Source organism: Lepidochelys kempii, chromosome 6 (genome assembly GCF_965140285.1).
Source record: "Lepidochelys kempii isolate rLepKem1 chromosome 6, rLepKem1.hap1, whole genome shotgun sequence".
Taxonomy (NCBI): domain Eukaryota; kingdom Metazoa; phylum Chordata; order Testudines; family Cheloniidae; genus Lepidochelys; species Lepidochelys kempii.
Genome location: NC_136385.1, coordinates 65,971,624 through 65,998,667, shown reverse-complemented (window position 1 = coordinate 65,998,667; position 27,044 = coordinate 65,971,624). Strand labels below are relative to the sequence as shown.

General features: G+C 46.7%; 1 protein-coding gene across 2 annotated transcripts in view; it reads right to left on the bottom strand.

The window, feature by feature from the left end:
• Nucleotides 1-464: 464 nt before the first annotated feature.
• PLEKHD1 (pleckstrin homology and coiled-coil domain containing D1) overlaps nt 465-27,044 on the bottom strand; it is a 47,792-nt gene continuing 21,212 nt past the window's right edge. For both annotated transcript variants that reach the window (XM_073348469.2, XM_073348471.1), the window contains exons 3-13: nt 26,733-26,822; nt 26,311-26,387; nt 18,264-18,355; nt 14,136-14,188; nt 10,958-11,052; nt 10,174-10,267; nt 8,628-8,806; nt 7,646-7,778; nt 6,251-6,395; nt 2,097-2,237; nt 465-1,494 (exon numbers count right to left, since the gene is read on the bottom strand). In XM_073348469.2, the coding sequence (XP_073204570.1) occupies nt 1,334-1,494; nt 2,097-2,237; nt 6,251-6,395; nt 7,646-7,778; nt 8,628-8,806; nt 10,174-10,267; nt 10,958-11,052; nt 14,136-14,188; nt 18,264-18,355; nt 26,311-26,387; nt 26,733-26,822 (1,260 nt within the window). In that variant the 3' untranslated portion in view covers nt 465-1,333. The remainder of the gene's footprint in view (nt 1,495-2,096; nt 2,238-6,250; nt 6,396-7,645; nt 7,779-8,627; nt 8,807-10,173; nt 10,268-10,957; nt 11,053-14,135; nt 14,189-18,263; nt 18,356-26,310; nt 26,388-26,732; nt 26,823-27,044) is intronic.

Sequence of the window (27,044 nt, the reverse complement as noted above, 5' to 3'; positions counted from 1 at the left end):
CTAGTCTAGGTTAAGTCTGGGCTTCCATGACAAACACATCATCTACAGCATTCCAGGAAGGATGCAGGCCATGATGGAAAGGGAATGGAAGGAAAAGCCCTGATCTCTCAATAGGGGCACCACCATTGATAACACTTGGATAAACCATGGATGGTGTCCATCCTGCTGTAACCTGGATAGTTTCCCGAACTTAAACCTGGTAGGTAGCTGACATGACAATGGTGGTGTTATTCTGGGCAGTGAGGAAGCTAGCGCTCCTCAGGTTGTGTGTTAATTAACTAAGACTGTGGTAGCAGGACTTGTTGCTGGGTTCTCGTCACCCACCCACCCCATGTTGTCTTGTTGCCACTGATGACAATGGCACCATAGGCACTGACTCTGTGAGTGCTCTGGGGCTGGAGCACCCGCATGGAAAAAAAAAGTGGGTGCTCAGCACCCACTGGCAGCCCTGCAGATCAGCTCCTTCCCCTCCCTCCCAACCACTGGCAGCCCATGAGTCAGCTCCTTCCCCTCCCTCCCAGCATCTCCAGCCCACTGCAATCAGCTGTTCAGTGGCATGCAGGAGGAGCAGGGGGAGGAAGGGAAGGAGCAGGGGTGGGAAGAGGCAGGGGCTTGGGAGATGGAGTGGGGGCGGGGCCTGGGGCAGAGCAGGGGTCAAGTAACCCCCGTCCCCAGAATTTAGGAAGCTGGTGCCTCTGGATGGTACTCTCAGCCTTGCATTATTACCTGCTTAAAGGGTGCTACATCAAGAGGTTGTTCCGGGCTTGACATCATTGCACACCTCAGGAGACTGATATAACTGCCGTGTCTAGGCAACACGCTGAGGAACATCCCCCTTCCCAGCACAGATACTGAGGGATGTATTGGACCAGCTGAGAAAGAAGGCGAGCCAGACCAATTGGGCTGTGTCTCATCTGCTAGTTTCACTAGCTGGACATTAGGCAGAGAAAGGGGTTTATTAGCAGCACCTACATTTGGCCACAGAACTTGACTGTGAAGAAATGACCCAACACTCTCTAAGCTAAAGTGTGCGATTCATTTGAACACTGATTGTGGGATTTTGGCAGAACATGTCCTAGTGGAAATGGCTGAAGTAAACAGAGGTGATTTGTGGGGAATGGCAGAGCCTCCCTGCAGTCTGGGGAAAGAGAGATTGGCACTGCTCAGGAACACACACTAAAAGCCACAACCCTGGAGGGTGGTGCATTCATCCATCCTTCCCCTTTCCCCACAAAGGAGCAAATCCTCCCCCTGACCCCAGTGGTTTAACTTCTGATGAGTTGAACAACGAGTTGAGATCAGAAGCCCCCTGCTGATGGGAGGAGACGAGGATTCACTTTTCCTCCCCTGAAGCAGAATTTTTTTGTGACATCATGATTTGATAGAGGGTTTCCCGGAAGTGCTGGTCCCGGCTGAGCCTCTTGGCTGCCTCCTTCAGCTCCTCAATATTATCGGCTTCTGTCTGGGAGAAGATGAACGACTGGGACTGTTTCACTGAAACAACAGCAGCAGTAAAACAGGTGAGCGCTCCCATGCCGGAGACCGCCCCAACATTGTCCAAGACCCAGATTCAACAGGGAGCCAATGCAGAGCAGTTGGAGCCAAGCAGTGCCATCTTTATGACCCTGGACTCTGGTGGGGGAGGAGATAGTAACCTATGATGACATTTGAGAGCACATGGAATAAGTCCATCTTGCTCTCCTTAGAGAGGGGCAAGAATGAGGGCAAGGCAGTGCCTGTTTCCCCCTCCCCCTTTGCTGCTGTCAGGTTGCACAAGGGCCCCAGAAAGGGGACTTCCTATGGATCAATCACTCAAATCAACCCAGCTGCAGCAGCATGCTTCCCCAGCATGCACACAGAGAGCCGATGGCACTGAAGGGGTTCACCCCCATGTTTCCAGGTATGTGAAAAGCCAGGGAATTCAGGTGGAGAATTGGTGCCTGAGGTTTCTCTGCAAGCAGCCCCGTGAGTGGGTGATGCCACAAGGGGGCAAGAAACACAAAGTCCTCGTGGAACAAAATCCTCACCTCCTCCAGCAAACCTCCTCCCATCCCCACTCCCCAGAGCATAATGTGGGAAGAGCCGCCAACACCTACATGAAGCGCTGGACCTCCTGCGGTGAAGCCGGCAGCTCTTTATCCGGCGGGTGGCAGCCTTGTGGAGGTACACAGAGTTCTTCATGATCATGGGCATCTTGGCTTCCAGCTCGGCATTCCGGATGCACTCCTCAAAGAACTCTGGGGAGGAGAGATTCCAGGAAGCCACGTGAGGGAGGCACTTTAAACGTTAACATTGGCCCCAGAGCGAGCTTATCCCAGTTGGGCACACTAGATACCAGCTACACTGTCCTGCTCAGAACAGTCCTGCACTACCCATAGAGATGGACCAGGTGCTCATACCTTGCATGTCTATAGCACCATTTAGAGGAGGATCTGATCCTGGAGCACATTCACAGACACTCACATTCACAAAGCCCCACATCACCACCAGAGGACGGTGCTTAAAGTGGTTTGAAAGTAAGTGGGGCATCGATCACAACCTAGGAACAGCAGCTTTGGTACGACACTGTGTAGAGTGTGTCCCACAGTGACCCCATGCAATTAAAGCCAACTTTTTCCAGGTCTGCACCCACTGGCAATCCCCGCTCTTTGCACTCTAAGTACTGTCAGGGGGTAGCAACTTCCAGACTCTATTAGATCTGGGCTGGATTCAGACTGGTGAAGTGAAGGCACAAGAGCCCATTACCAGTCCCACAGGAGCCATTCAATCCCCCCTCAGTTATTCCTACAGCTGCAGCAAGAATATCTCAGCGTCACAGTCACTAGCCAGGAGCTAGCTAGCTCTTTCCTTGGTATTTAGCAGGAGAAAGTCTCTCTTCATGGGTCTCCAGAAATGCAACCCTTTGAAGCACTACTGGTTGTGCTTTGGTTCAGAGAGTCTGAAATCAGCAAAGTAATCAAGACAGATGGACGCTGTGGCCACTGGTGAGCACAGCCATATTTCATGGCTCAGTGGAAGCAGAGAGCGGGACTGTGCCCCTGGCCACTGCACTCCTTGTTTCTCAAATGCTTCAAAGAGATGGGGTTCCCCAAGGTGGAGAAGGGGAAGTCCTGCAAATGTTTCCATATATCTCCAAAGAAAGAGAATTTGCACATGTTTTATTCTCTCTCCAAGTGAGCTTTGGAAATGGAGGGACTAATGACACGGACACATGCTGGGCAAACATTGCCAATCAGCTCTGCTGATGCATTTCTTCCCTGACCTGCAGCATCTCCTGCTATTCCAGCCTCAGTCCCCCTCCACCCCACAGCTCTGCCAATGCACCCGCATCCTGACCTGCTACATACCCTTCTATTCCAGCCCTCGGCCCAGCTCTCTTCATGTTATGCCAGCGCACCTCCTCTGCCCTAGCCAGCTACATCTTGGACCATTTCAGCCTGGCTCTCCTCCCCCATCCGCACAAACACACCTTATGTCTCCTCTGCAACTCCCCTGCTAGTCACAGGCCCCCAGACATCTTTGCTACCACATCTTGATCCTGACCTGAAAGGACAGGAATGAGATGGGGTTTGCAGGCCAAGCTTGAGGTGTGTGGTATTGACCCCTAACCTTTATAAGCACTTAATTCACCCATACTCTTCAATTCTTTTAAGAGGAGACACAGTAAAACCTAGGGCAGAAAATTAAAGCTGGGAGGAAAGTTACCTTGTGCGAAAAGTTACCCGCCTTTTCTGTGCCAGAGCGAAGGTTTCTGTTCTGATAACTCAACACAAGGTAGAATTCCGTGCTGACAATGTAGATTTTGGACCTGATTTTCCATTCTCTAAGGCCTGGTCTACACCACAAAGTTAGTTTGATGCAAGGCAGCTTATGCTGACCTAATTGTTAATGCGTCTACACTCAAATTGGCTTCCCACCACTGTAAGTGCTGACACGGTAACACCACCTACTTGAGCTACGTAGAACCACGGTCAGTGTACTTAGGTTGATGCAGTGCAAGTAGAGATGCTGTGTTACTTATGTTGACCTCAACGCTCTGGTCACCTTTGTAAACTCCACTGCCTGGGGTCACAGAGACCAGAACCACCCCACCCCCATCGCCACATAGACACTTTTAAAGCCCTGTGAATTTTTGAAATTCCTTTTCCAGCTTGGTGAGCACCCCTCACAGTTCTCCATTGTTGTGTGCGAATGCCCACCTGACCATGCCACCTACACACTCCAGACATGCTCCTGCCTGGAGCAGACAGGAGATATTGGCTCTCCTGGACCTGTGGGGAGATGCTATGCAGACACAGCTCCCACCCCAGCCATAGAAGCATAGACATCTATGAACAGATTGCTCAGGGGACGCTGGAGAGCAGGTACTACAGGGACCAGCAGGAGTGCTGTGTGATAGCCAAGGAGCTGCAGCAGGCATATTGGGAGGCTGACAAACAATCGGGTGCCAAGCAACAGACCTGCTGCTTTTACAAAGAACTATATGCCATCCTCAGTGGAGACCCTCCTCCACAACAGCACCGTGGATACGTCTGAGGAGCCCAAGTCACAGGCTCCTGCCATGAACAGCGAGAAAGGCGGAGGAGATGTATGGGGGAACAGATGACTGGGGGATCCAGCTGCACAGTGAGCCAGGACCTGGTTTTCACTCCACCACAGTCTGCTGGAGCAATGTAGTGGAGAACCATGCCCTTTGCTTTGCTGCTACTTTGGAATCTACTGATTCACGTAAATGGACTGAATGCTAATCACTTGTATTTCTATGGTGCATCTCACTCTCAGGATCCCAAAGGACTTTGCACACTCTATACACAGGCCCACGTCACCCACCCTGCACTGAAATGAAGCCCGGCAGTTCTTTAACAGCTCCCAGCAACATTATAGGACAGGAAGTGAAGAATACTGCATTCAGTTGGAGCTGCAAGGGAGTTGAGGAAGGGATAATTACCCAAAGCTCAATCATGCAGGACCCTAGAGTCAACCCCCTTATCTCTTATTGAAAGCATCTTTGGAACTTCAGTGACACATGGTCAGGAACTCAGCTTTATGTCTCATCTCAAAGACTGCACCTCCAACAGCACAACACCCTGTAATGCTAGGCTGGGGCACTGATGCAATACTGAGTCACAGTACAAGGTTAACTGTAGCAGATTGCAGACTCACTGGCACGGCGCCTCCTGCTGGTCACCTGGGAATTAGCTCGCTCAGTACTCAGAGCACCTCCTGGTGGCCGGTGTCTCGCCTGAGGGCCCCATGTCCATCCCAGATCCCAGTGCCCTCTTATCTTGGGGTTCTGCCCCACAGCAGTCCCACACACTCTGGGTCTCCCCTCTCGGTTAACCCCCAACCCTCTAAGCCCACCTTGCCTCAGTGGCTACTGCCAGTCATCATCTAGCTCCCTTTGCCTGAGGCAGACTGCAGTCTATAATGGCCACTCATCATTGGCAAGGGGGTAGGACCTGCTGCTTTTGCCTATCCCTGGGATGCCCCTCTGCGGCCCCAGTACCTTTCGTAGGCCTTCAACAAGGCCTGCAGCCTGCGTGTTTACCAGGCTGGAGCTCACCAGCTCCCTATGCCCTTCCCCAGAACTGCTCTGCTTCAGGTACCTTGCTCCCAGGCAGCTAGCCCTTCCCACTCCAAGGCTAGAGTGAAACTCCTTCAAGCTCCTGGCCCCCAGCCCTCTTATCAGGGCCAGCTGGGCCCTAATTGATCTGGCCACACCTGTGGTCAGCTACTCCCTCAGCTGCTCTCACTCTTTTTATCCAGCAATAGCTCTCTCCAGGGGTGCTTTTAACCCCTGTTCCGCTGCAGTGGGGCAGCTGCCCCACTACACAAACCTACTGAATCATCCAGCACCAAGCTGAATGCTCCTTAGGCTGCTGTCATCCAAATACAGAAGGATCAGATTGTAAGGACTGTATGGTGGTGGAATCACAGGACTGAGATGCTGAGCTCCATTCAGTTCTGTTCCCTGATCTGCCACAGCTTTCCTATATGACCTACGACAAGTCACTTAACCTCTCTATGCCTCAGTTTTTTCATCCATAAAACAAGGGAGAACAACACTGACCTTCGCAGGAGAGTGAGACTTAACTCACTAATGTTTGCAAAGTGCTTTTGCAATCTGGAGAGGGAAGCTGCAAAGTGTTTTGAGAACTCACTCAACACCACTTTGCTTGACTTGTGGAGATGGACCCTTCTGTGGAGCGTATTCACCAGCAGAGAGGGGGATGGAGGATAGATGACTTACTTTTCAAATTGCTGACATCTGTTTTCATTTTCTCCTCCTTCTCTTTGTTGCAATCCAGAGAATTCAAGCCTTGCTCCAAGCTCTGTAGGGCTTCTTCAGCCTCCCTCAGTCTCTTCTCTAGATCCATACGCACCTTCATCTCAGCCTGAGGAGGACGGAAGGAAATCAGTCACTCTGGAAAACCATTCAACACAACAGTGATACTGCTGCTGACTCAGGAGTTGCAAGGAAGCCAAAGCTGAGGGTGGCATTGAATATGAAGGGATTGCCAGTGTAGATAGAAACCATGCAAGCTGTTCATCAGTTCCTCAAACTGAACCCCTCCTTGAGGCTCAGCAGTGTTTGGGTAACTGTCTATTACTCCAAATTCCTGATTTCACAGCTGCCCCCACCATTCTAGGTTCTGTTTGGAATCAGAGGTGTTTAAATACCATAAGAAAGGCTGTTTGTGAAGGTATTGCTAGCTGAAAAAGAACAGGAAGTATATGGAATCTCATGGAGGGGGAAAAAAAACTGTCCTTGTGACATTTCTAGCTAAATGTTACTGACTCAAGATAAGGGTAAAAAACATTGAGACTTCTGCGTGTTTATCCAAACTGAACCGCCAGCCCTTCTGCATTCACCCATCATGATAAGATAGGTGGAAATCCATTTTCCTTTGCCCTTTGGCTAAAATCAGATACTCTATCCCACTTTTTCAAGAAGAAGTGTCTGGTGGACTAATAGACCAGTGATTCCCAAACTGTGATGTTTGGTCCATTTATTGCAATGAGATTGACATGGGACAGCCAAGACCACTCATATGATTCCCTTGGTGAAGACTGCAGCCCAATCATGTCAGCAGTCAGGAACATCTAAGCCCCGCTCTCCAGAGACTGTGCTGATCCTGTTCAGCTCTGGTGTTGATCTATAAATACCTACAAGATCTGGGTGCTGGCTAGTTGAGAGGAGTCCCTCTATACAGCACTATGACAGCTGAGATCATCAGGAGAGTCCAGGAGTCCCTGGATATGAGCAACTGGTTGCAGAGGCAGGACAATCTCTCAGAGGATAGCCCTGCTTAGTGGAATTCAACTGCTTGTCCCATCAGAGCCTAAACCTGTTGACCTACAGGGTCTGGTATAAGTCTCTACTCTACCCATGCATGCTTTTTGCCTCTGGAGTGGAAGGGCTGATCATGTTCTTCTTCAGAGATTGAGCTCATTTAGGTTGACATTGCCAATAAGCATCTCTCTGACCAAGTGCAGGCCCCAAAGCTCTCCCCACTCCCATCTTAGGCCTCAAAAGAAAAGCTACAACACTCTGAGATCCCTGAAGAAGTCTGCAGTGGAGAAGAAGGAGATAATCTGTTGGGCCCAAAGCAGGGGCAGAGTTAGTGAGCAACATATGCAGTACCTTGAGGTCTCTCTCTGTCTGCTGTTTCTCTGCAGTCAGTTCTGAGAGCGAGTTCTGCAGCACCTGCGACTGAGATGAGTAAAACTCCCGCTCCTCCTCCAAGGCTCGGGACCGCTCCTCATTCTCCTTCATCCTACCACACAGCATGACAAAAGAGCATTAGAGAAGACCTCTCCCTGGCCATTACAACTCCCAGAAAGGAAGGGAAAGAAGACCTTGGTTGAAAGCTGCTCTGATGGGTCAGACAGAGCAAGGCTGGTCTTGCAAATCCAGTTGGCCTCAGTTTTAGTTGTACATATTCACTGTGGCATTCCCTTAGAACTTTATCTCCATTTTTGAAACAGGTAAATGCAGTGATCCCAGATTGACAGCTCTGGAGGGTGAAGTTCTCTATGAACAGAACAGGTCCACCAGTAGCACATGCTTCTGGCCTATTGTTGGGCTAATGTGCCCCAATCCTGATCTGAAAGGAGCAGCTCTAGAGTCAAAGAGGAGTTCATTCTCCATGGCCCCTGGAATCCTTGGCCTCTCTGCTTAGACTGTCAAGTGTCTGCAATATGAACACTTGACCACAGGGAATTAGAAAGGTCAACCAGCTCATTTCACACTGGCAACCAAGCAGCACGGCCACAGATGGCCACACTGACCAGGACGAATTTGAACCTGCCTGGCAATCTGAATTGCCTGACTAGCACTTTCCCACTCCTCAGCCGGCATCCATGAGGGGAAACGACAAAAGGTCTAACAACTCTGCAGAAGGCTGTTGGCCACCAGGAAATAGCCAATGTTAATGAAAATAGAGAAAATGCTTTAAAATTATTACAGTTCTAAGTCTGGAATTTATTCCAGTGTCTCCTCTTACTATGACCTTCCCTCTGCAGGAGTAATGGTAGCTCCTTTCCCAACACCACGTTCCTTCTGCAAGGAGTAACACTTCATCCTTCCTCTTCTGGGATTCTGTAAGCTACATTCCCCACCTTACCTTCTCTCTGCCAAGACTTTCTCCTTCAGGAGCTGGTGCATCTTCTCCTCAATCTGGTGCAGGTTGCTGTGCAGACACCCGGTGGGGTTTGGCTGCTTGTTAGCATTGCCCAGGGGCTGAAGTTGGCTCTCATTCTCCTCCAGCATTTCCAGGGTTCTTTGCTTTTCCCAGGAGAGCTCCTTGGGACAGAGAAGGAACAGAGCATGTAATTACTAGCCAGGCCACCGACATTCTGACATGGAGGTTCCTAGGCTAGGCACCTTCCCAGATGACTCCTCTCCAATGGCTCCCTATTGCCCCTCCTTCCTTCTGCTGCCCTCCTTTCCCCACCCACTTAAACCTTGGATTCCCCTTCTCCCCTGCAACCCTGGGAGCAATAACCTCCTTAATGTTCTCTCTTTATGCAGGAAGACGGGCCATCACTTGGGGCTTCTCTAAAGGAATCTGCCAATGTGGGCTCATGATTATTCAGCAGACAGTACTCCAAGAAAGGGGAACTTTACTTCCTCTACTCATCACTAATACTGTACAACCTCACTGCCCTTCTTCCTCCTCCCTCCAGGCCTCTCTGCACCCTTGCGTGCCAGCAGACTCTCCCCTTGCATGCTGATGAATCCCTATCAGCTACAGGGGGAGGGCACACGACACTGTTTTCCTCTGTACTGCTCAACCTATTGACTGTAGTCAGGACAGAATCATTCCTTCCTTAATACTGTCATTCCCAAACTTTGTCTGACCAGTACCTGCAACAATGGTGGAGCAGACCAGGTCGGGCAATGTAAGTGACCTGAACCATGAACTCCTGGTTTTTGCCCAGTGCTCAAACTGAAACCCAAACCACCCAGCAAAAAAACTAAAGAGCAAGAGCAAATGAGAGAGGATCTGTATTATGGGAAAGTCCTGTAGAATCAAAAAGGGATTAAATCAACAGGGTTCTATGGCCATTTCTCTAAAAACCCGCAGAATGTAATATAGAATGAGATCCTTTCCATAGGATAGTTGGACCATCCTGCAGAGTTCAGTGGAAAATTATAGGCCATATTCTGGGTGCTACTGCCTAGCTGAGAATTCCCAGCGTGTGGGGAGGGATCTCTCAGAGGGCATAAAGCTAGAGGAGCCACCCTGACATAGGGGTTATAATAGGGGAGGGAAGAGGTGTGATGGAGCTCCACTCTGTGCCACATTCTCAGCTGGTATATGATTTCTCCGAGACCATATGCAGCTTTGTAAATTAGAGCTGCCACCTGGTTGCTCTAATTTAGACGAGGGAAGCTGCAGCTTGAGAATCAGGGAGCTATAGCTGGGTCCCTGACAGCTCCAGCCCTGTCCTGAAGAGATCTCAACACAGGAGAGGATCTTGACATATGTCCCTGCTAAAGAGTTCTATAAGCTGGATCAATTGACCTGTAGAAGGATCTGATTCTCTGTCAAACTCTATAGGCTTTTAGAGTAATTGCTACAGGATACTATTAGTTTAATCCCTGTTTAGTTCTATAGCACTTTCCCTGAAAGGCTGTCACCATGAGGAGAAAAATCTATCACTGACCTCCAGTGTTTTCTGTAAGGACTCTGTCAGGCTTCGCAGTTCCTTCTTTTCCTCCTCCACTCCTTTGAGGGATTGGGCTGTCAGTTCGAGCTCCCTAAAAGGACAATGGTTATGCACTTTGTGGGGGAATAATAGCCCCAAACACTGCACTCACACTACCATAGGCTGTAGAGTTGGCCATTGCCATAGGATGCTCTAGTATTGATTTGGAAGGGGTGCTGTCAGGAATCAGAAATGCCAGGCACAAGTTAACTTAAGGTGGAGCTGGGGGACACAACCATAACAGAGGAAGCATTCCTCCTCCTCTCCCTGGCTTGGGTAGGCAGTGCTCCCCCAGCTCCCATCCCTCCTTGGCCAGTGTGGTGAGAGCCTCTTTCAATTGACTTTAACCACTGCATATGGGCATATGTGCCTTATAAATTCTAGGCACTTAGGGTTCAAATCCATCCACAGTATCACTCCACTGACTTCAGTGCAATTGTGGCACGGTGACTTCCAGTGTCTAGAATTGTGACACATGTGCCAATAATGTACATATGCTCCCACATGCCATGACCGGCCATGGGAAATGCCCTAGTCTGGAATATGCACCCATGTGTGTGCTTATCGCCATAGTACTCAGAGTTTATGGGGTGGTCACTCTTCCATCCTATTCCCTGCACTGCTCTAAAAAGGCTGTTGGGGTCCTGAATGCAAAGTGAAACTGAGATCGCTTCTCTTCACCTGTGGAAGTGTCAGCTGTCTTGTCGCCCACCTGGTTTCGTACCTGTCTTGGATTCATTACCGTTTAATCTGCTGTTGCTCCAGCCGCAGCTCCTGGACCACTTCTTCAAACTGCTGCTTCTCTGCTTCTAGCACCTGGTTAAGACGCTCCAGCTCCTGAGAGGTAACATGGGGAAATAAGTGCACTCGGCTGCAGCGCACAGAGGGTTAAATGGTTACCCCTGCAGTAACAATTCATTTTATGTTATAGTCACACTACCCTTTTCTAACTTGGCCTTCCCCACCATCCCACATGAGCACTAGTGTTGCCTCCAAATCCAAAACAGTAAAGACATGAAATACATAATTATTAAATCACAGAACCATAGGAATGTATGGCTGGAAGGGAACTCAAGAGGTTATCTACTCCACCCCCCGCACTGAGGCTGGACCCCATAAACCTAGATGATCCCTGACAGGTGTTTGCCTAACCTGTTGCCAAAAACCTCCAATGACAGAGATTCCACAACATCCCTTGGTAACCTACTCCAGAGCTTAACTCTCCTTGTACTGTAGTTAGGTTGCTTTCCCTAATATCTAACCTAACTCTCCCTTACTCCACATTAAGCCAATTACTTCTTGTCCTACCTTTAGTGGACATGAAGAACAACTGATCACCATCCTCTTTAAACAACAGCCCTTAACATATTTTAAGATTGTTATCAGGTCCTTCCTCAGTCATCTCCTCTCAAGACTAAACATGTCCAGTGTTCTTAACTTTTTCTCCTAGGTTAGATTTTTTAAACCTTTTTTCATTGTTGATCTCCTCTGGGCTCTTTCCAGTTTGTTCACATCTTTCTTAACGTATTGAGCCCCAAACTGTACACAGTATACCACCTGAAGCCTCACCAGTGCTTTTATGTATGACACTCCTGTTAATACACCCCAGAGTGATATTAGCCTTTTTCATAACTGCAACACATTGTTGGTTGATATTCTATTTGTGATCCACTATAACTCCTAGATCATTTTCAGCAGTTCTACCACCTAGCCAGTTATTCCCCATTGTGTAGTTGTACATTTGATTTTCCTTTCTAAGTATAGTACTTGGCATTTATCTGTATTGAATTTCATCTTGTTGCTTCCAGACCAACTTTCCGATTTGTCAAGGTTGTTTTGAATTCTAATCCTTTCCTCTAAAGTGTTTGCAACTCCTCCTGGCCTCGTGTCATCTGCAAGTTTTACAAGAATACTCTCCCCTCTATTATCCAAGCCATTAATGAAAATATTGACTAGTACTGAACTCAGGGCTGACTCCTGCAGGACCTCACTTGATATATCCTTCCAGTTGGACAGCAAACCATTGATAACTACTTTCTGAATACAGTTTTTCAACCAGTTGTGCACCCTCTTTATAGTAATTTCATCTAGACCACATTTCCCTAGTTTGCTTCTGAGTATTGGCATTGAGTAGTGTTTGAAATGTGTGCTAGCTGCTATCCATAACCAGCTAACATTTTGAATGATGGGATAACATGATTTTGGTAATTAATTGATCTTTAAATATTCATAGTAAATAGGCCCAATGGCCTGTGATGGGATGTTAGATGGGGTGGGATCTGAGTTACTACAGGAAATTCTTTCCTGGGTATCTGGCTGGTGAATCTTGCCCATATGCTCAGGGTTTAGCTGATCGCCATATTTGGGGTCGGGAAGGAATTTTCCTCCAGGGCAGATTGGAAGAGGCCCTGGAGGTTTTTCACCTTCCTCTGTAGCATGGGGCACTTGCTGGAGGATTCTCTGCTCCTTGAAGTCTTTAAACCACGATTTGAGGCCTTCAATAGCTCAGACATAGGTGAGAGGTTTTTCGCAGGAGTGGGTGGGTGAGATTCTGTGGCCTGCGTTGTGCAGGAGGTCAGACTAGATGATCATAATGGTCCCTTCTGACCTTAGTATCTATGAATCATCACTGCCTTTGTCTACACTTGGTGACAAGTGGTGTTTAAAAAGGCTGATAAGTAACATCACCCATCTTCCCAGTCTCAACAAGCTTATGCTCCCCAGTCAAAATGGCTATTTTTTTACACCAGTGTTGTGGACACTGCACAGGAGAAGGATCCGCTCAATAACTGAATAACAAAGGACTTTTGTCTCAGGAGTCTTGGTTTAAAACGTACTAGAGTTAGCCACTAGGTGAAGCTCTTACAGTGGCTCCGTTAGTGTCATAGAACCATTGATTGAAACTGACAAGATAAATTAATAATAAAGACTGTACATCCATATGGCAGATCCAACAGTTCAAACAAAGTGCACTCCCAAACCATTCCTGTGAAGCCCTGCAGGCCTGTAAAATGTCAGACCAATTACGCTCCCTGTAGATTATATTTTTCTCCCTCCTTTAGGAACAAAGGACCTCAAAACTGCCCTTGCTCCTGTCTGCTATCTGTGAATGTTAAAGCACCCATGGCAGGCTTTGTAAGAGTAGGGATCCAGCCCAGTGCTCTCGGACAAAATTACTCCCTCTCCACTGCAGGTCTACTAGCCAGCTGCTCAAAGGAGCTAGAGGGGACAGTAGATTAGCCCTAAAAGAGGGAGAAGTGGACCCGCCACTTCTGTAGACCCCGGAAGGGAGCAGAAACTTTCTGAAACCCCCACCCCTCAAGAAGACATAATAAAGTAGGAGGGGTCTTTGAAAGGTGTTTGTGGTGATGCCAGGGGAGAGAGCAAGTGCTGAATCGGTTCTAATAATTTGGGTAAGTTTCATAGTAGCATTTGAATGATTGGGTATTTATTTGAACTGAACCCAAAGCCCCAAATCTCTTGAATTTCACCCATAATTAACTGTCTCTGCTCAAGACTAGAATGGGCCAGGGTACTACTGCAGGTCGAGACTGAGGTACACCGGCAATGAGGGGCAAGGACTAGAAAGAGAGAGTCCTGACCAGCAGAAACCCCTCCTGGTCCAGGTTGTAATTCAAATAGCATCCTTATTCCCTCTCACAACAACTTTCAACCTTTCCTACATGTGACTAGATGCTAACATCAAGGAAGGCGAGATGGTGCAGTGAGATGAAACCCAAAAGTGTGCAGGATCCATCTACAGGGCTTGGCTGTCATCCCTTTACTCATCAAAGGGGCATCCAGGAGCATGGTTGCCTTTGGGCTTTGCATGGTGCTAGCCCCTCCAATCAACAGATTGCCCTACACTCTGCAGGGAATAGGAAGGGGTATGATTTGATTGGCTTTGAATGGGCACCCACCTCTTTTTGCTCCCTCTGCAGACACAGCTCCTCTGTCTCTTCCATCAGCTTATCTGCAAACACACACAACATAGGCCAAATTAGGGTGACCAGATGTCCCGATTTTATAGGGATAGTCCCGATATTTGGGGCTTTTTCTTATATAGGCACCTATTACCCCCCACCCCCTGTCCCGATTTTTCACACTTGCTATCTGATCACCCTAGGCCAAATGCAGGAAGAAAAGCAATTGATAATGCAGTGGGGTGTTTATGATCTTGGGGCACTGATCACACAGAGCTGGAAAATGCAGACTTCCCTCTTGCATTGCATACATCTGTCTGAGTGTTTCCTAAGGCCAAGACGACTTTAAGTTGGATTTTCTGTTATCCTTCTCCTGCCAAATTTTTAACAAACAAACACACACTAATATTTTGCACTCCCTCTGATGTCTTCCTTCTAAGACTCTTAGAGCATATCAGTGAGGGAACCCTCACAACCCTCATGTGAGGTAGGAAAATATCATTCTCTCCATTATACAGCTGGGGAAACTGAAATACAGATGGGTTCAGTGACTTGCCCAAAGTTTTACAAAGTGGCAGAGCCAAGAACAAAATCCAGGTGTCCTGACTCCCTATCCCTTACCTGAACTAGCAGGCCACATTCTGTTCTTAAGCTAGGACTAGACTCTGGGTCATGATCTCAGCCATCAGCTACTAGACACACTTGTCTAGCCCTCATTTCCTTTAATGCTCACTATTGTGCTCACTCCACCTGTTTATTCAACAAAATTTGCTCTCTCTGAGGTTGCCATTGCCTATGTCATGCTGATAATCAGCTGCTCACTACTAACAGGAATGCCACCAGCCATCCAGTGAGATGACTATAGCATCTGTGTCCCATTTCCATCTCTGTGGCATGACATTGTGAAGAAACTGGTTGCACTGTTATGATGCCCCAGCTAAAACTGGGTTCCTTCAGTTGTCTTGAAAAGCTCTAAGCCTCAGAGGGATTTCTGTGAGTAACGAAGTATCTCAGCCCTGCCCCTTCCTAAGGTCTCCAGCTGGACTTTGGCCATGCTGAAAAGAGCACCTATTGGTTTATTAACAAGGTCAGTACCCAGAGTTCCTGCGCACTCTGAGATTAACTCTTAGAGAGCATTAGTGGGACTCAGCAGAATGGGTTCAATTCCTAGTTCTGCCACTGGCCTACTGGGTGACCTTGGGCAAGTCACTTCACTGCTCTGTGCCTCAGTTTCCCCATCTGTCAAATGGGGATGGCGATACTGACCTCCTGTGGAAAGCACTTTGAGATCTAAAGATTAAAAGCATGAGCTAACAGCTAGGTATTATTATTATTGGGCACAATGGGATCCAGATCTACAACTAGAGCTCCTAGATGCTACAGTAATACAGATGAATAATATCATTATTCTGTTCTTTCTGAGAACCTCTACTCCTCTCCTTCCTTCCTCCTGTTCCCTCTCCCCCATCCAAAACCCCAGACCCTTCCACTATCTCCCTGTGAGCGCTGGAAGATGCTGCCAAAACCACAGCTCCCCACCCATGCTGTAGCCTGAAGAACCTATGCTGCCTGCCCCATGTGCCACACTGCTGGCAATGTGCCAGTTCTTCCCTTTCTTCGAACTCCTGCCCGTCTTGGGAGGACCAGGTCCTGCAGGGTCTGACCTTCTGATGCAGTCCACCAATCCCTGTGGTTCCCAGCCTGGGGGCAGAACTGGGCACAGGGGCGAGGGTAGGAGATGGATGGTCATTCCGGAGGGGGTCGGGGGAAGTACAGACGCTCCCAATAGAAGGGAGGTAGAGCAGTATGCGTGCCTCCCAGAGTCTTGACCTGATCTCCCAGTGGCCAGAAACTCTCTTGTCCTCAAAGCACTAACCATTGGAGGGACACGGAGCGCTGACCAGGATGCTAATAATAAGGCAGAAACCTCAGCAGTTATATTGGAACAAAGCAAACCAAAGCAAAAGCTGTCAAATGAAAGTGGCCAGGCATGACAGAACTGAATAGTCAGCCTGAATGTCCCTGCTATGGATCAAAGATCCCTGTATATACATAGCTGCTAATTAGCGGAGAAGATATCTCTTCCTCCCCCGTATAGGACTGCAACCTGGGAAAGGACTAACAATTCTTATGCTATCCTGGGGGTTATGAAGGGGATGTTTGGCCACTAATAGTGAAAACCCGCTAACCTGTGACATTCAGCAGTGAGGGACAGGTCTTCCCGCTAAGATCCTGTTATGTTCTTACAGGGAGAATCTCTCTCATAGCTACCACATTCCGCTAGGGTTCCACTCCCACAGAGCTGCATAGCGTTCTGCAGCCTCCCTCCAGAATTTGGTAATGGTATTATAGCACCTGAAGTGGGGTGGGGAGGGAACTGAGAGACTATGATGCAGGTGTCTGGACACATCCTGGAGAAAGAGGGGTTGGTTGAGAGAATCCTCCCATAGATCAGTCCTGGGTCAGTCCCTGGAAGGTTGGAAAGCAAGGCCGGGGATGAGAGCAGGGGAACGGGAATCTGGTGATCTGGGCGCTGTTCCCAGCTCTAACAGACTCACAGTGTGGCTGTGGGCAAAGTCATCAGATTTGTTTGAAAAATGGGGGGAAAATTTTTTGTTAACTAAAAGTCATTAATAACTTCCTGTCAGCACTACTTCTGGTGCACAGGGGCCAAAGAGAATTTTTTGCACCAATTTGTTTCATCAATATTTTAACTGAAAATGTTATCGAACTGTGATGTAAATGAAAATGGTCAGTAACCATTTCCATAACTTTTTAAAATAAAAATTACAATAAAGGTGTTGATAAAGATATCACCCCAAAATTTATGAACAAGATTTGAAATACACACCAGCTTTTCATGAAAAAAATCTTGGCAATTTTAGACAAAGTTTTCTTCCAAAACATTTTGACCAGCTCTACAAGTTATCCTCTCTGGGTTTCTGTTTATCCCTTTGGCAAATGGGGATGGTATTATTTTCCTACCTCACTTGTGGGTTGTGAGGCTTAATTAATTCATTATAAATAAATAAAACTTTTATAAATGGCTTTGAGATCTTCACACTAAAAGTGCTTTAGAGCTCTAATTATTGTTACTACTATTAAATCCCAGGCAATGTACTGAGATCATCCTGGAGCACAGTGAATGCAATAATGTAAAACAGAAATATTTCTTCATCTTCAGATTTCCATAAAAAAAATCACAGAAATGTAGGGCTGAAGGGATCTTGAGAGGTCATCAGGTCCAGTCCCCTGTACTGAGGCAGGACCAAGCATACCTAGACCATACCTGACAGGTATTTGTCCAACCTGTTCTTAGAAACCTCCAGTGATAGGGATTCCACAACCTCCCTTGGAAGCCTATTCCAGAGCTTAACAACCTTTATAGTTAACAAGTTGTTCTTAATATCTAAATATATTAAAGTTTTATTAGCAGGAGTTGGATGACAGAGTGTAGCTCACAGCATTCATATTAATTATTATTTTACCAGGTGCCTTAGCTTAAGGTGTAAGTAGTCTCAATTACCCAGAGAAGCCACTAATTATCTGAAATGTACACATGCACTAGCTGAGCCATTTGCCTGCTCATGAACCCATAATCTACCAGGCTAGAATTTCCACCATACACATTATCACCACTAACACAGGGGTGAATTGAGATGGGGATTCAGCAGTGTGAAAATAAAACCCCGATGGAAAAAAACAACAATCCCAAAATTGTAGTCACCATAAGAAATGCCACTCCTGAGAAATTAAAACTGGCACACGAGTACCTATGTATGCCCGGCATGCGCTAACTCCCAGAGTCAGGACCCTCAAACTTTTCAAGAACAAGAGTCACATTGTCCATTTATTAGGAGCTAAAGGATCACATCTGACTGGACACATGCATACTTTTAAGCACCTACAATAAATGTCCTGAACTCAACCCTAGTATTTGCTTTTATGTTCATCTCCCTTGATAGCTGAATAGAAATGGCTGATTTCATAAAAGCCTGCAGCTGACCAGCCTGGACCTCACCAGCAGTTACAGAAAGTGGAGAAGGGGTGCTATTTAGGATTCTGCAACCCTTGGGCACTTCTGAACCTAAAGAGTCCCCAGTACAAAAAGCTGCTCAAGCTAACCTAAGTATTCCTGCTTCTCCTTGGCCAGCTGGAGCCCCTGAGCTTCCAGGCTCTCAATCATGGCTTCTCCCAGTTGAGCATTCTTCCAGGTCCTAAAAAGAGAATGAACAGAAATAAAGAGAATTGGGAAGGAAGCAGGGCTAGGAATTATTGAGTGAGGAGGAAAACTCAGGCTTAAATTGTCTACAACTTCAAACAGAGTCCCATGCATTTGATGAATTATCTTTTTTAAAAATAAAATATTATTTCTGCTAAAATGAGTTGTAAAATTTCCTGGCATACAATCAATAGAGAGGGATTTTCCAGGTACCTGGTAGTAGGATGTGCACTGGGCCTGTCAAATTGATCCTGATGGATTGGTAAGACACTGATTAATAGATGAGGATGATGACCAATGCCATCGCACCTCCTGTCTAAGACCCATCTCTTCTAGCCACTTGTACCTCCCCTGGCTCCACCCCTTTCCAACGCTTTGCCCCACCACTGCCAATTTCCATTTGGGCATTACCCTGTCCCCAACTCCTCCCCTTCTGATTTTTGTCCTCATCCCTTTTGGTATCCCATGACCAACTGGAAATCTCTCCCTGATGGGCAATTAGCCAGTAGGATTTGATGTATGTCCTGGAGCTCCTGCCTAACCCATGGTTACTACCTCTAGAAACAATGAAGAGCCATAACTAAACATCAAAAGAAAAGCTAAAATGTAAAGAGAGAAGGGGGTGCGTTATAACAATACTTTGCATGCAGTATCTGCCAGAAGACCTCAAAGTGCTTTGCAAACATTATTAAATAAAGCCACACAATCCTCCTGGTATGCATCACTGGCCACACTTTAAAGATACAGTAAGCTGTGGTACAGAGCTTAAGTGACAATCCCAAGGACTAATAATAAGTCAAAGGCAGAGCTCCAGCTTCTCAGTCCTCGGCTTCAACCACTAGAAAAAACACAGCCTTTTTATACTTAAAATGCAGACCAGTTAATTATATGCACATATGAATAGCATGCCCCATTTAGGAATTTCTCAGTTCTTTACCATCCTTACTAACCCATTGTGACAATCAGGGTCCAGACACATCAACGGGAGAACAGGGGATCTGAACTCCAAAAATAAGCAATTAAATCAGCTGATTGGACACAGTATTATTGTACTATAGAAGTGTATCGAGTAAAGTATCATAAACACTAGTGCCACATTAGTCATGAATATCACCGCGTGATACATGTACAGATGGAGTGTAAGGAGTTATGTAAAGTGTTCTAGAAACATATTCCTACAATGTGTTCTGGGGGCAGATGCGATAAACAAGTTTGCCCCAGGCAAAGTAATGTTGTTTTGCCTGTTGGCCTGTGTCTCCAGTGTAAAATGAGCAAGATGATGCCAGAGACAATGTGTGTCTCCAGTGTAAACTGAGCAAGGTGATGCTCATTTGCATCTGAATCCACAGGAAAAGCAAAGTGAGAGAAGACTGAGACAGCTCATTGTTCTAACAGCAAATTAGAAAAGAATTAGTAAAAATGTATGGCTTTAACTGTTATTTGCACACAACTGGATTTCTTTTAAGCTAATGTGTGTCCATGATATCTAAAATGCTGAGAAATTAGAAGAAAATTAATAAAAATGTACAGTTTCAGCATCCAATTATGTGCAAAATATGTCAATGTGTGCCCATGTGACCCAAGAACATGTTAATGCCAGCTGGGGTTATGGAATGTCCTGATACTGGTCTGTACATTCTGGTTCACCAAAGAAAATCATGGGAGGCTTCAAATGAAAGCCAGGGTCACACTCGTCATTAATGTCACTGTGAAAAGCACGTGCCGATACTACGTAAGGAGCTATTATGTAGACCGAAAATACGCTCTTAGATACTGTATCGAGGTACGAGTCACCAGCAGAAACCGCATTTCTGTCAAACAAGAGATGTTTATTCACTGCTCTTTCTGTCAAATGTAAATGAAGCGTTGCAAGCTAACACAATGGACGTCACTTTACATGCAATATCAACAAAGGCATGGGACGTCAACAGGGAAGGAGCATGCAGGAAAAACAAGCCACAGGTGGCTATACTGTCTCTGAGTACAGACAATGAACTTTGGGGTGTATAAATAGAAGTCAAAGACGACATCCCCTTATCCTGCATCTAGAAGTAAACAGACTGCTTGTTTACACTCATGAAAACAGGATCTCAGCCAACCTTGGGGGAAACACTGCAGAGAACCCTGGGGATGAGATAAACTTCTTTAGACAGGAGGTTAACCTGTTAGTTAAGTTTAGTCTCTAGAAAGCATGTTATGATTTTGTTTTGTATCTAACCATTTGTTTCCAATATTCTTACTCACTATCATTTGAATCTTGAATCTCTGACAATAAACTTATTCTTGTTTTCACTATAGATACATCTCAGTGCTGTGGTATTGTACAAGGAGCTGATTCTGAGTTGAATCACTCAAGCTGGTGTGTACTGTTCCCTCGGGGACAGCAGACTTTGTATTACTAGGATTGTTCAGTGGATAAGGGGCTGAACACTACAGGGTAATGCTTCAAAGGGGTTTGGGGACTGGGATGTACCAATTGTTAACCCACAAGGCAAACCATGGGCTGGCATAGCCCAGAAGAGGAGTCAGAGAGCTGACACCAGTTAAGTACAAGCAGGTCTCCCTCATGTTGAAAGCGCGGGGGGAGAGGGGGTTAACAAGATGACTCACAGTCTTGGGTACCCAGAGAACCGTGTGTGTGTGTGTGTGTCTGTGTGAGAGAGAGAGAGAGAGAGAGAGAGAGAGAGAGAGAGAGAGAGAGAGAGAGATGTGCACAAGGGGTGTGGGTAGTTTCTGAAATGCTGAGACACTGGGCGACCTCATTGAAGTCACTGGCAAAACTCCCATTTTCTTCAATGGGGCCAGGATTTCATACATTGTTATACTAATGGCTTGAAAATGATGAACGCATTTAGAATGTCTGTTTATTTAGGTTAACTTTTTCACAAATACTGCCCTGAAATTGTCATCCCCTCACCCTGTCCCTATGATACAATCTTAAGCCCATTGAAGCTGAACTTAAAAGCAGATGGGTCTCCCATGTCTGCATAACCTGGCTCATATTTCAGAAGTAATCAACATGTTTATTTTATGTGCATTATAAACGAAAGCTGCAGTCTTATGACCAGTGGCCCAATTGCCTTGAAAGGTCAATCAGAAACCAACTATGTATTTCTCAAAGAACTTCCCTTAGGACTTTGGGACACTAAATAATTGATACCTAAGGTTCTACTGTAGCTGGCAGACAACTGAGAACCTCTGTTGGTATTTGCAATCTGTGCTTGTGTGGGTGAGTTGTTTTATATCAAATATTATATCAACTAGTATGAATGCATGTTTAGCTGGTTTAGGGGTTGTTTGCTTATGGATTTAGAAATTAGTTACATTAGACTATTTTCATAAGGGGAAAGAATGCCTGTGCACTTTGTGGCATCACTTTCAGTTAGACAAATCTTGGCTTTTATAGAATTTTGGCCCTGCTCCAACAAAGAACTTAACCACATGCTGAACGTTAAGCACACGCTTAAGTCCATCCCTATTCAACAAAGCTTTGCATATGTGTTTAAAGTTATAAACATGCTTAAGTGCTCTGCTAAATTGGGGTCTTAACCCTGTTTTTGCAAAAAGAAAAGGAGTACTTGTGGCACCTTAGAGACTAACCAATTTATTTGAGCATAAGCTTTTGTGAGCTACAGCTCACTTCATCGGATGCACTGTTTACTTTAAAATCAGTTATAGCATAGACAGCGTACCTGCATGCTTTCCCGAATGACAGTTGGCCCTGTTAGCATTAGCCTATTTTGGAGGAGGAAATAAAATTTATAATACTTGAGCAATAATGACAATTATTATTACTGCAATAGCACATAGGGGCTCTATGTGAAATCATGACCCCACTGTGCTAGGCTCCGCACATACCTATTACACATCACACTTATTTATAATAATCCCTTATTTTAAAAATCATTTTACTCTCAAATCGCTCATGTCAGGTATTTTAGCTACTCATCAGCCAACCATTCCAGGTTCCAGGCTATACACGAGTTCCTACCGGTTAACAGCCTAGGCAGGGAGCAACTTCTGGATGTTCATGGGGCAAAAAAAGAGGTGCTTGAAGGGATAGGGAAAACTATCGGAAGGGGAAAGAGAGAGAGGAGAGGGCAAAGGTCAGAAAAGGACATTGCAGTGGTAGGGTCAAGAGTTGAAAGGAGTAGGCTTAGGAAAAGGCCAGTGGTCAGAAGGGACAGGACCCAGCTACAAAAGGGGATCATCTGAATTGGAATCACATGTGAGGTTACCACCCTTACCCATCGATTAACCTCTTATTTATTCATCTGAATTGATTTAATAGGTACATGCACTCCCTACTACTGTAATGGACTGGCCCATTGTTGCTCCAAATCAGTGGCAGATTCTTTAGCTGCCCTACAAATGCTAGATGGCCACCAGTGGAACCCAGAATAGATCCATGAAAATCGGCTGCCATGGATCGGAAAGTGAAAGGGCTACACACTAAACTGTAGCAGGAATAAGTTATTCAGGGAGAGACAGCCAAAGGCACAAAGGCCAGTAAGGTTCCCAACACCCACTGGAAAATCAATAGTAGTTGGGAGCCTAACTACCCTTCATGCCTTTGAAAATCTCAACTTTATGGGTTGATCTTACGAAGGCTTGCCTGCTATATGATGAGAACTTGTGATCCCAGCCTGCAAAGTCAGCCCCTGTAGAACTAGCCTGGCTATTATTCACAGTTGACCATAGACACTCCCAATTACTGGCGGTCGGTATATTTTTTGCTGAGAAAGGTATTTATTAATCAACACTTTTGTGACTTTCTCTATTTTCTGACCAGAGCTACTTCTAACCAACCCAAGAGAACATAGCAAAAGCAGCTCCAAAAATAATATTATGGTTAGTCTCTAAGGTGCCACAAGTACTCCTTTTCTTTTTGCGAATACAGACTAACACGGCTGCTACTCTGAAAAATAATATGCATCACCCTAGCACCATGGGTATATGGCCCCCTCCCCAGACCGGTGGAGTCTTCTGAATGCCTGTCAGAGCTAGAAGATCCCTATCTTGTTTGCACAACTTCACACTCAAAAGCTTTCAGGACCTTATGTGCACTGTGGCTGCTGTCCTTCTGGCCACAACAGAGTGAAGGGAGGCTTCCCTTTGAGAAGCCATAAACTCTAGTCCTTAATTAATCAGATGGCTTTGGGATTAGTCATTAAGCTAGGGAATGAGAGCTCAGGATGGGCAATCAGTTCAACCACCCCCAGGTGACAGTGCATTTTCACTGAGACACCAGACTAGCCCATCTTTCTGATATTTTAAACGATCTATACCCCAGTATATTTGCACACTCCCCCTGCTCCAGATTTAAAGAAACAGTACACGTATTCTCACACAGCACAAACAAAAGATTCTGGGGAGAGGATGTTACCCCATACCAGTCTCATTCTTTCCTATGTTCCTTCCTTATTTATTGTAACCCTTGTCTATCTATGCTTTCTTACGTTATTATTATGAAGCGATAGGCTGCAATGATGATAAACCCTATAAACCCTACAGTGGAATAAGCAGCATGCTTTTCCTCTAGGAACAAAAGGGCAGTAAAATGTGGTGCCTAAATGACTCAAACAGTGTCCTTTTAACTTTCCCTTTCATCACTGCTCAATTTACTGGCTGGTCTGCACTTTTTTCGCTGTTGCTCAGCTCCACTCCCAACCTTGCTAACACAAGTCACGTTATCTCCGCTCTTCTTCACACACTCATCGAAAGTGATTAGGTGAATGCTGGAGCCAAATCCTTCCTGCAGCGATGGTGCATGGAGAGGTAAGACAGATGCCACAAGCCTATCTTCATCCAGCACAGTGGGTTACCCTGCTGCACTGCTAGAAATGTGCCAGCAGCCAGATCAGCTTCTGTATCAAACACAACGGGTTGGAGGAACAGAGTCGGGGCCTAGAACATGGCTGGTTCTAGGTATGGGATAAAGCTGAAAGCACACAGGGCCTTATCCTTTTGGGAGCCCTCTCTTTATTAGTGCCCCTCCCAACCTGTGCCCACAGCCACCCCTACCATGTTCCCACCTGCATACCAAAAGGTAAAGTTACCTGTCTCCCAGCAAGAAAAGTCCCAGGGCTAAATTCAACATTGATATAAGTGAGTGCAGCTCTACGAAAATCCTCCTATTTACACTAGGGCTGAATTTGGTCCCCTCATCCTCTCCAGCAGCCAAACGCTTCCACCCCCAGGTACACTATGTAGGTCATAGAGATCTGCCTCAGGCCTGGCATATCTTGCACCTTGTCCTGCCAAACCCAGCTCATCTCTGGTCAGTACATACAGGGATCAAACCCCTTGCCTACATTAGCACTCCTGTTAAAGTCTCCCTCCCATTTCCCTGTCCACAGTGCTGCTCTCAAGGGGTATTAACCACCGTGTCAGCTACACCTGAGCTGAGTGGTATTAGAAAACAAGGAGATAAAAAACCCCAATGGCCAATCGACACTAGCATCCCAGCTGTGGCTAGCACAAGGGGAGCTGCACTGGGGATAGGGCCGGGTGTGGACTGTGGAACAAAAATGGTAGTGTAGAGTAGACAAAGCCAAAGAGAAACATACAAGTTGGCCTCTCTTCTCGTCTTGTGCGTGAGATCTCATGGATGGTGGGCAGGACTGAGCTCAGAGGGGGATGCTGGGTTAGGGCTGAGCTGGGCACATACTCCGTGCAGCCCTGGGCGGGGTGCTTTGTAGTGTGGTCACCACTAATAAAAAGTGAGCCTTTGTAGCACTTTTCACTTGACTGTGATATTCCACCCCCCACACACACACACTTTCCTCTTCACAGAAATGAGCATTCCCATCTGCACATGCTGATACCCAAGGATAAACTTATCTGAAGGAGAAGCCTTTTTCTAGTGGGGCTCAAAAGAATAAGTCAAGTGTAATAGCTCCCTGAGGAAAAGCTGCAAAGATCTCTTTCCTCTAAGAAGCTTAGCTGATTACCAGGCTCCGGAGGTTCTGAAATTTCCCATGTGATTTGGGAAAGTTCCTGTCACTCAGCTCCCTTCCTAGCCCCTGCTTTTTGATATTGCTGCTAAGACCAAAGAGAAGCATGTTAGTATTAGAGCCAGCTGCTTACTTCCTCTGCAGTGCACTTAGCAGTGACAACATGCGAGGGCTAGTGCTGGCCAAACCTTAAATCTTTCAAAGGTTCCAGCCAGATAAGCAACCAAACATCCAGACACTTACAGCATCGGAACGCTGTAGAAGTGGGCTGGAAATCCCATGATAACAGACTCTTTCAGGGGATTTACTTTACTTCCTGATTTTCAGAGCTAAATACACCTCCCTCTGCACAGCCTGAGCCTACTGGGATCTGGGCAAAAGGACCCCAAGACCACAGATCCATTCTACAGCTGCAATTGAAGCCTCAGGGTGGAAGTAGCCCTTGTGACACCTGTGCTCCCTGTCCATGGGGAAGTTTGACTGGTACATCTACATAGTCATGATTTGACCCCTAGCTCTCCTTCATCCTGCCCCCATCTCACCCAAAAGTCCTTCTCCCTGATGCGCAGGGAGCTTCTGTGAAGCATAACCCCAGAGCAGGATCTTGCTCCCCCCACACAGCAGAATTGCACTGTTTTCTCAAAGTCCAAGGACCTCCACACCTGAGGAAAAGGAGCAGGACAGCAGAGGCCATGTGGCATTTTATCACTCTCAGTCCTGACCACAACCAAGGTTGTATTAGCAACACAGTGAAACATTAGTATGATGGAGGATGCTTCACTTGAACTTTGAAACATTTTGGTGTCTGTTGGAAGCAGAAAGCGAGGAGCCATGAAGGAGCACCTCAGCTCTTCCTGTCACTCTTGTTAGACCTTCTTCTCCTCAAAATCCCAGCACCTCCCACAATGCTGGGCCTTGTTCTCCTCAAAACCCCAGCACCTCCCGCAATGCTTCAAAGAGAAGAAAATAAGGGAAATATATCCCCGGTGCTTACACTTTTCCAGACTCCTGCAGCATCTCCAACCACTGAGCCTGCTCAAATTCTGACTCCGCCGCCAGCACAATGTTACCCTGGGAAAGAAGAATCAAACGAGAGATGCTGACGTGAGCACATGCAGACGTGCCCACCATCATGCACAACCCCCATCCCTAGTCCGGTTCCTAGTGGACATAATGCAGGAACTGCCACCACTGCAACTGGTACTAACTCGTTTCCTCCTGTTAGCCCATTTTGCTGCTTTGGTGCCATGGAGACTATCGGGGGGTGGTGGGAGGGGGTGTTGAGGCATACTGGGAGGGCAGTGGGGCATGGCGAGGAGGGTTGCAAAACAAAGGACAGGAATTTCCAGGGCTGTCAATCCAACACCTTTCCCCAGCACCAAGTTCATTGGCCTGAAAAGGGAAAAGTTCACGCACATGGAAGTCCTCATGGGAGATCTTCATGGCAAAAGGCATGTTGGGCTCTTCTTTGGCTTCCACGATGCAGCCGGCCAGAGGTATGACGCCCTAGCGATGAACCAGAGAATTTGAACGGGTCAGTGAGGTTTTACTACAAGGCATAACTATAAACAATAAACGTCAGGAACTGGACACTGATTCCTAGCCCCAGTTTTTGCTGCTGGCTCTTCCCCTGTGCTGGAAGCATCATGGAGGCAGTATGTTGAGATCCTGAGAAGCAGGAGTGCCTCACATCACCCAGGGGAACTCCCTGGAGCTGACTAAAAAGAA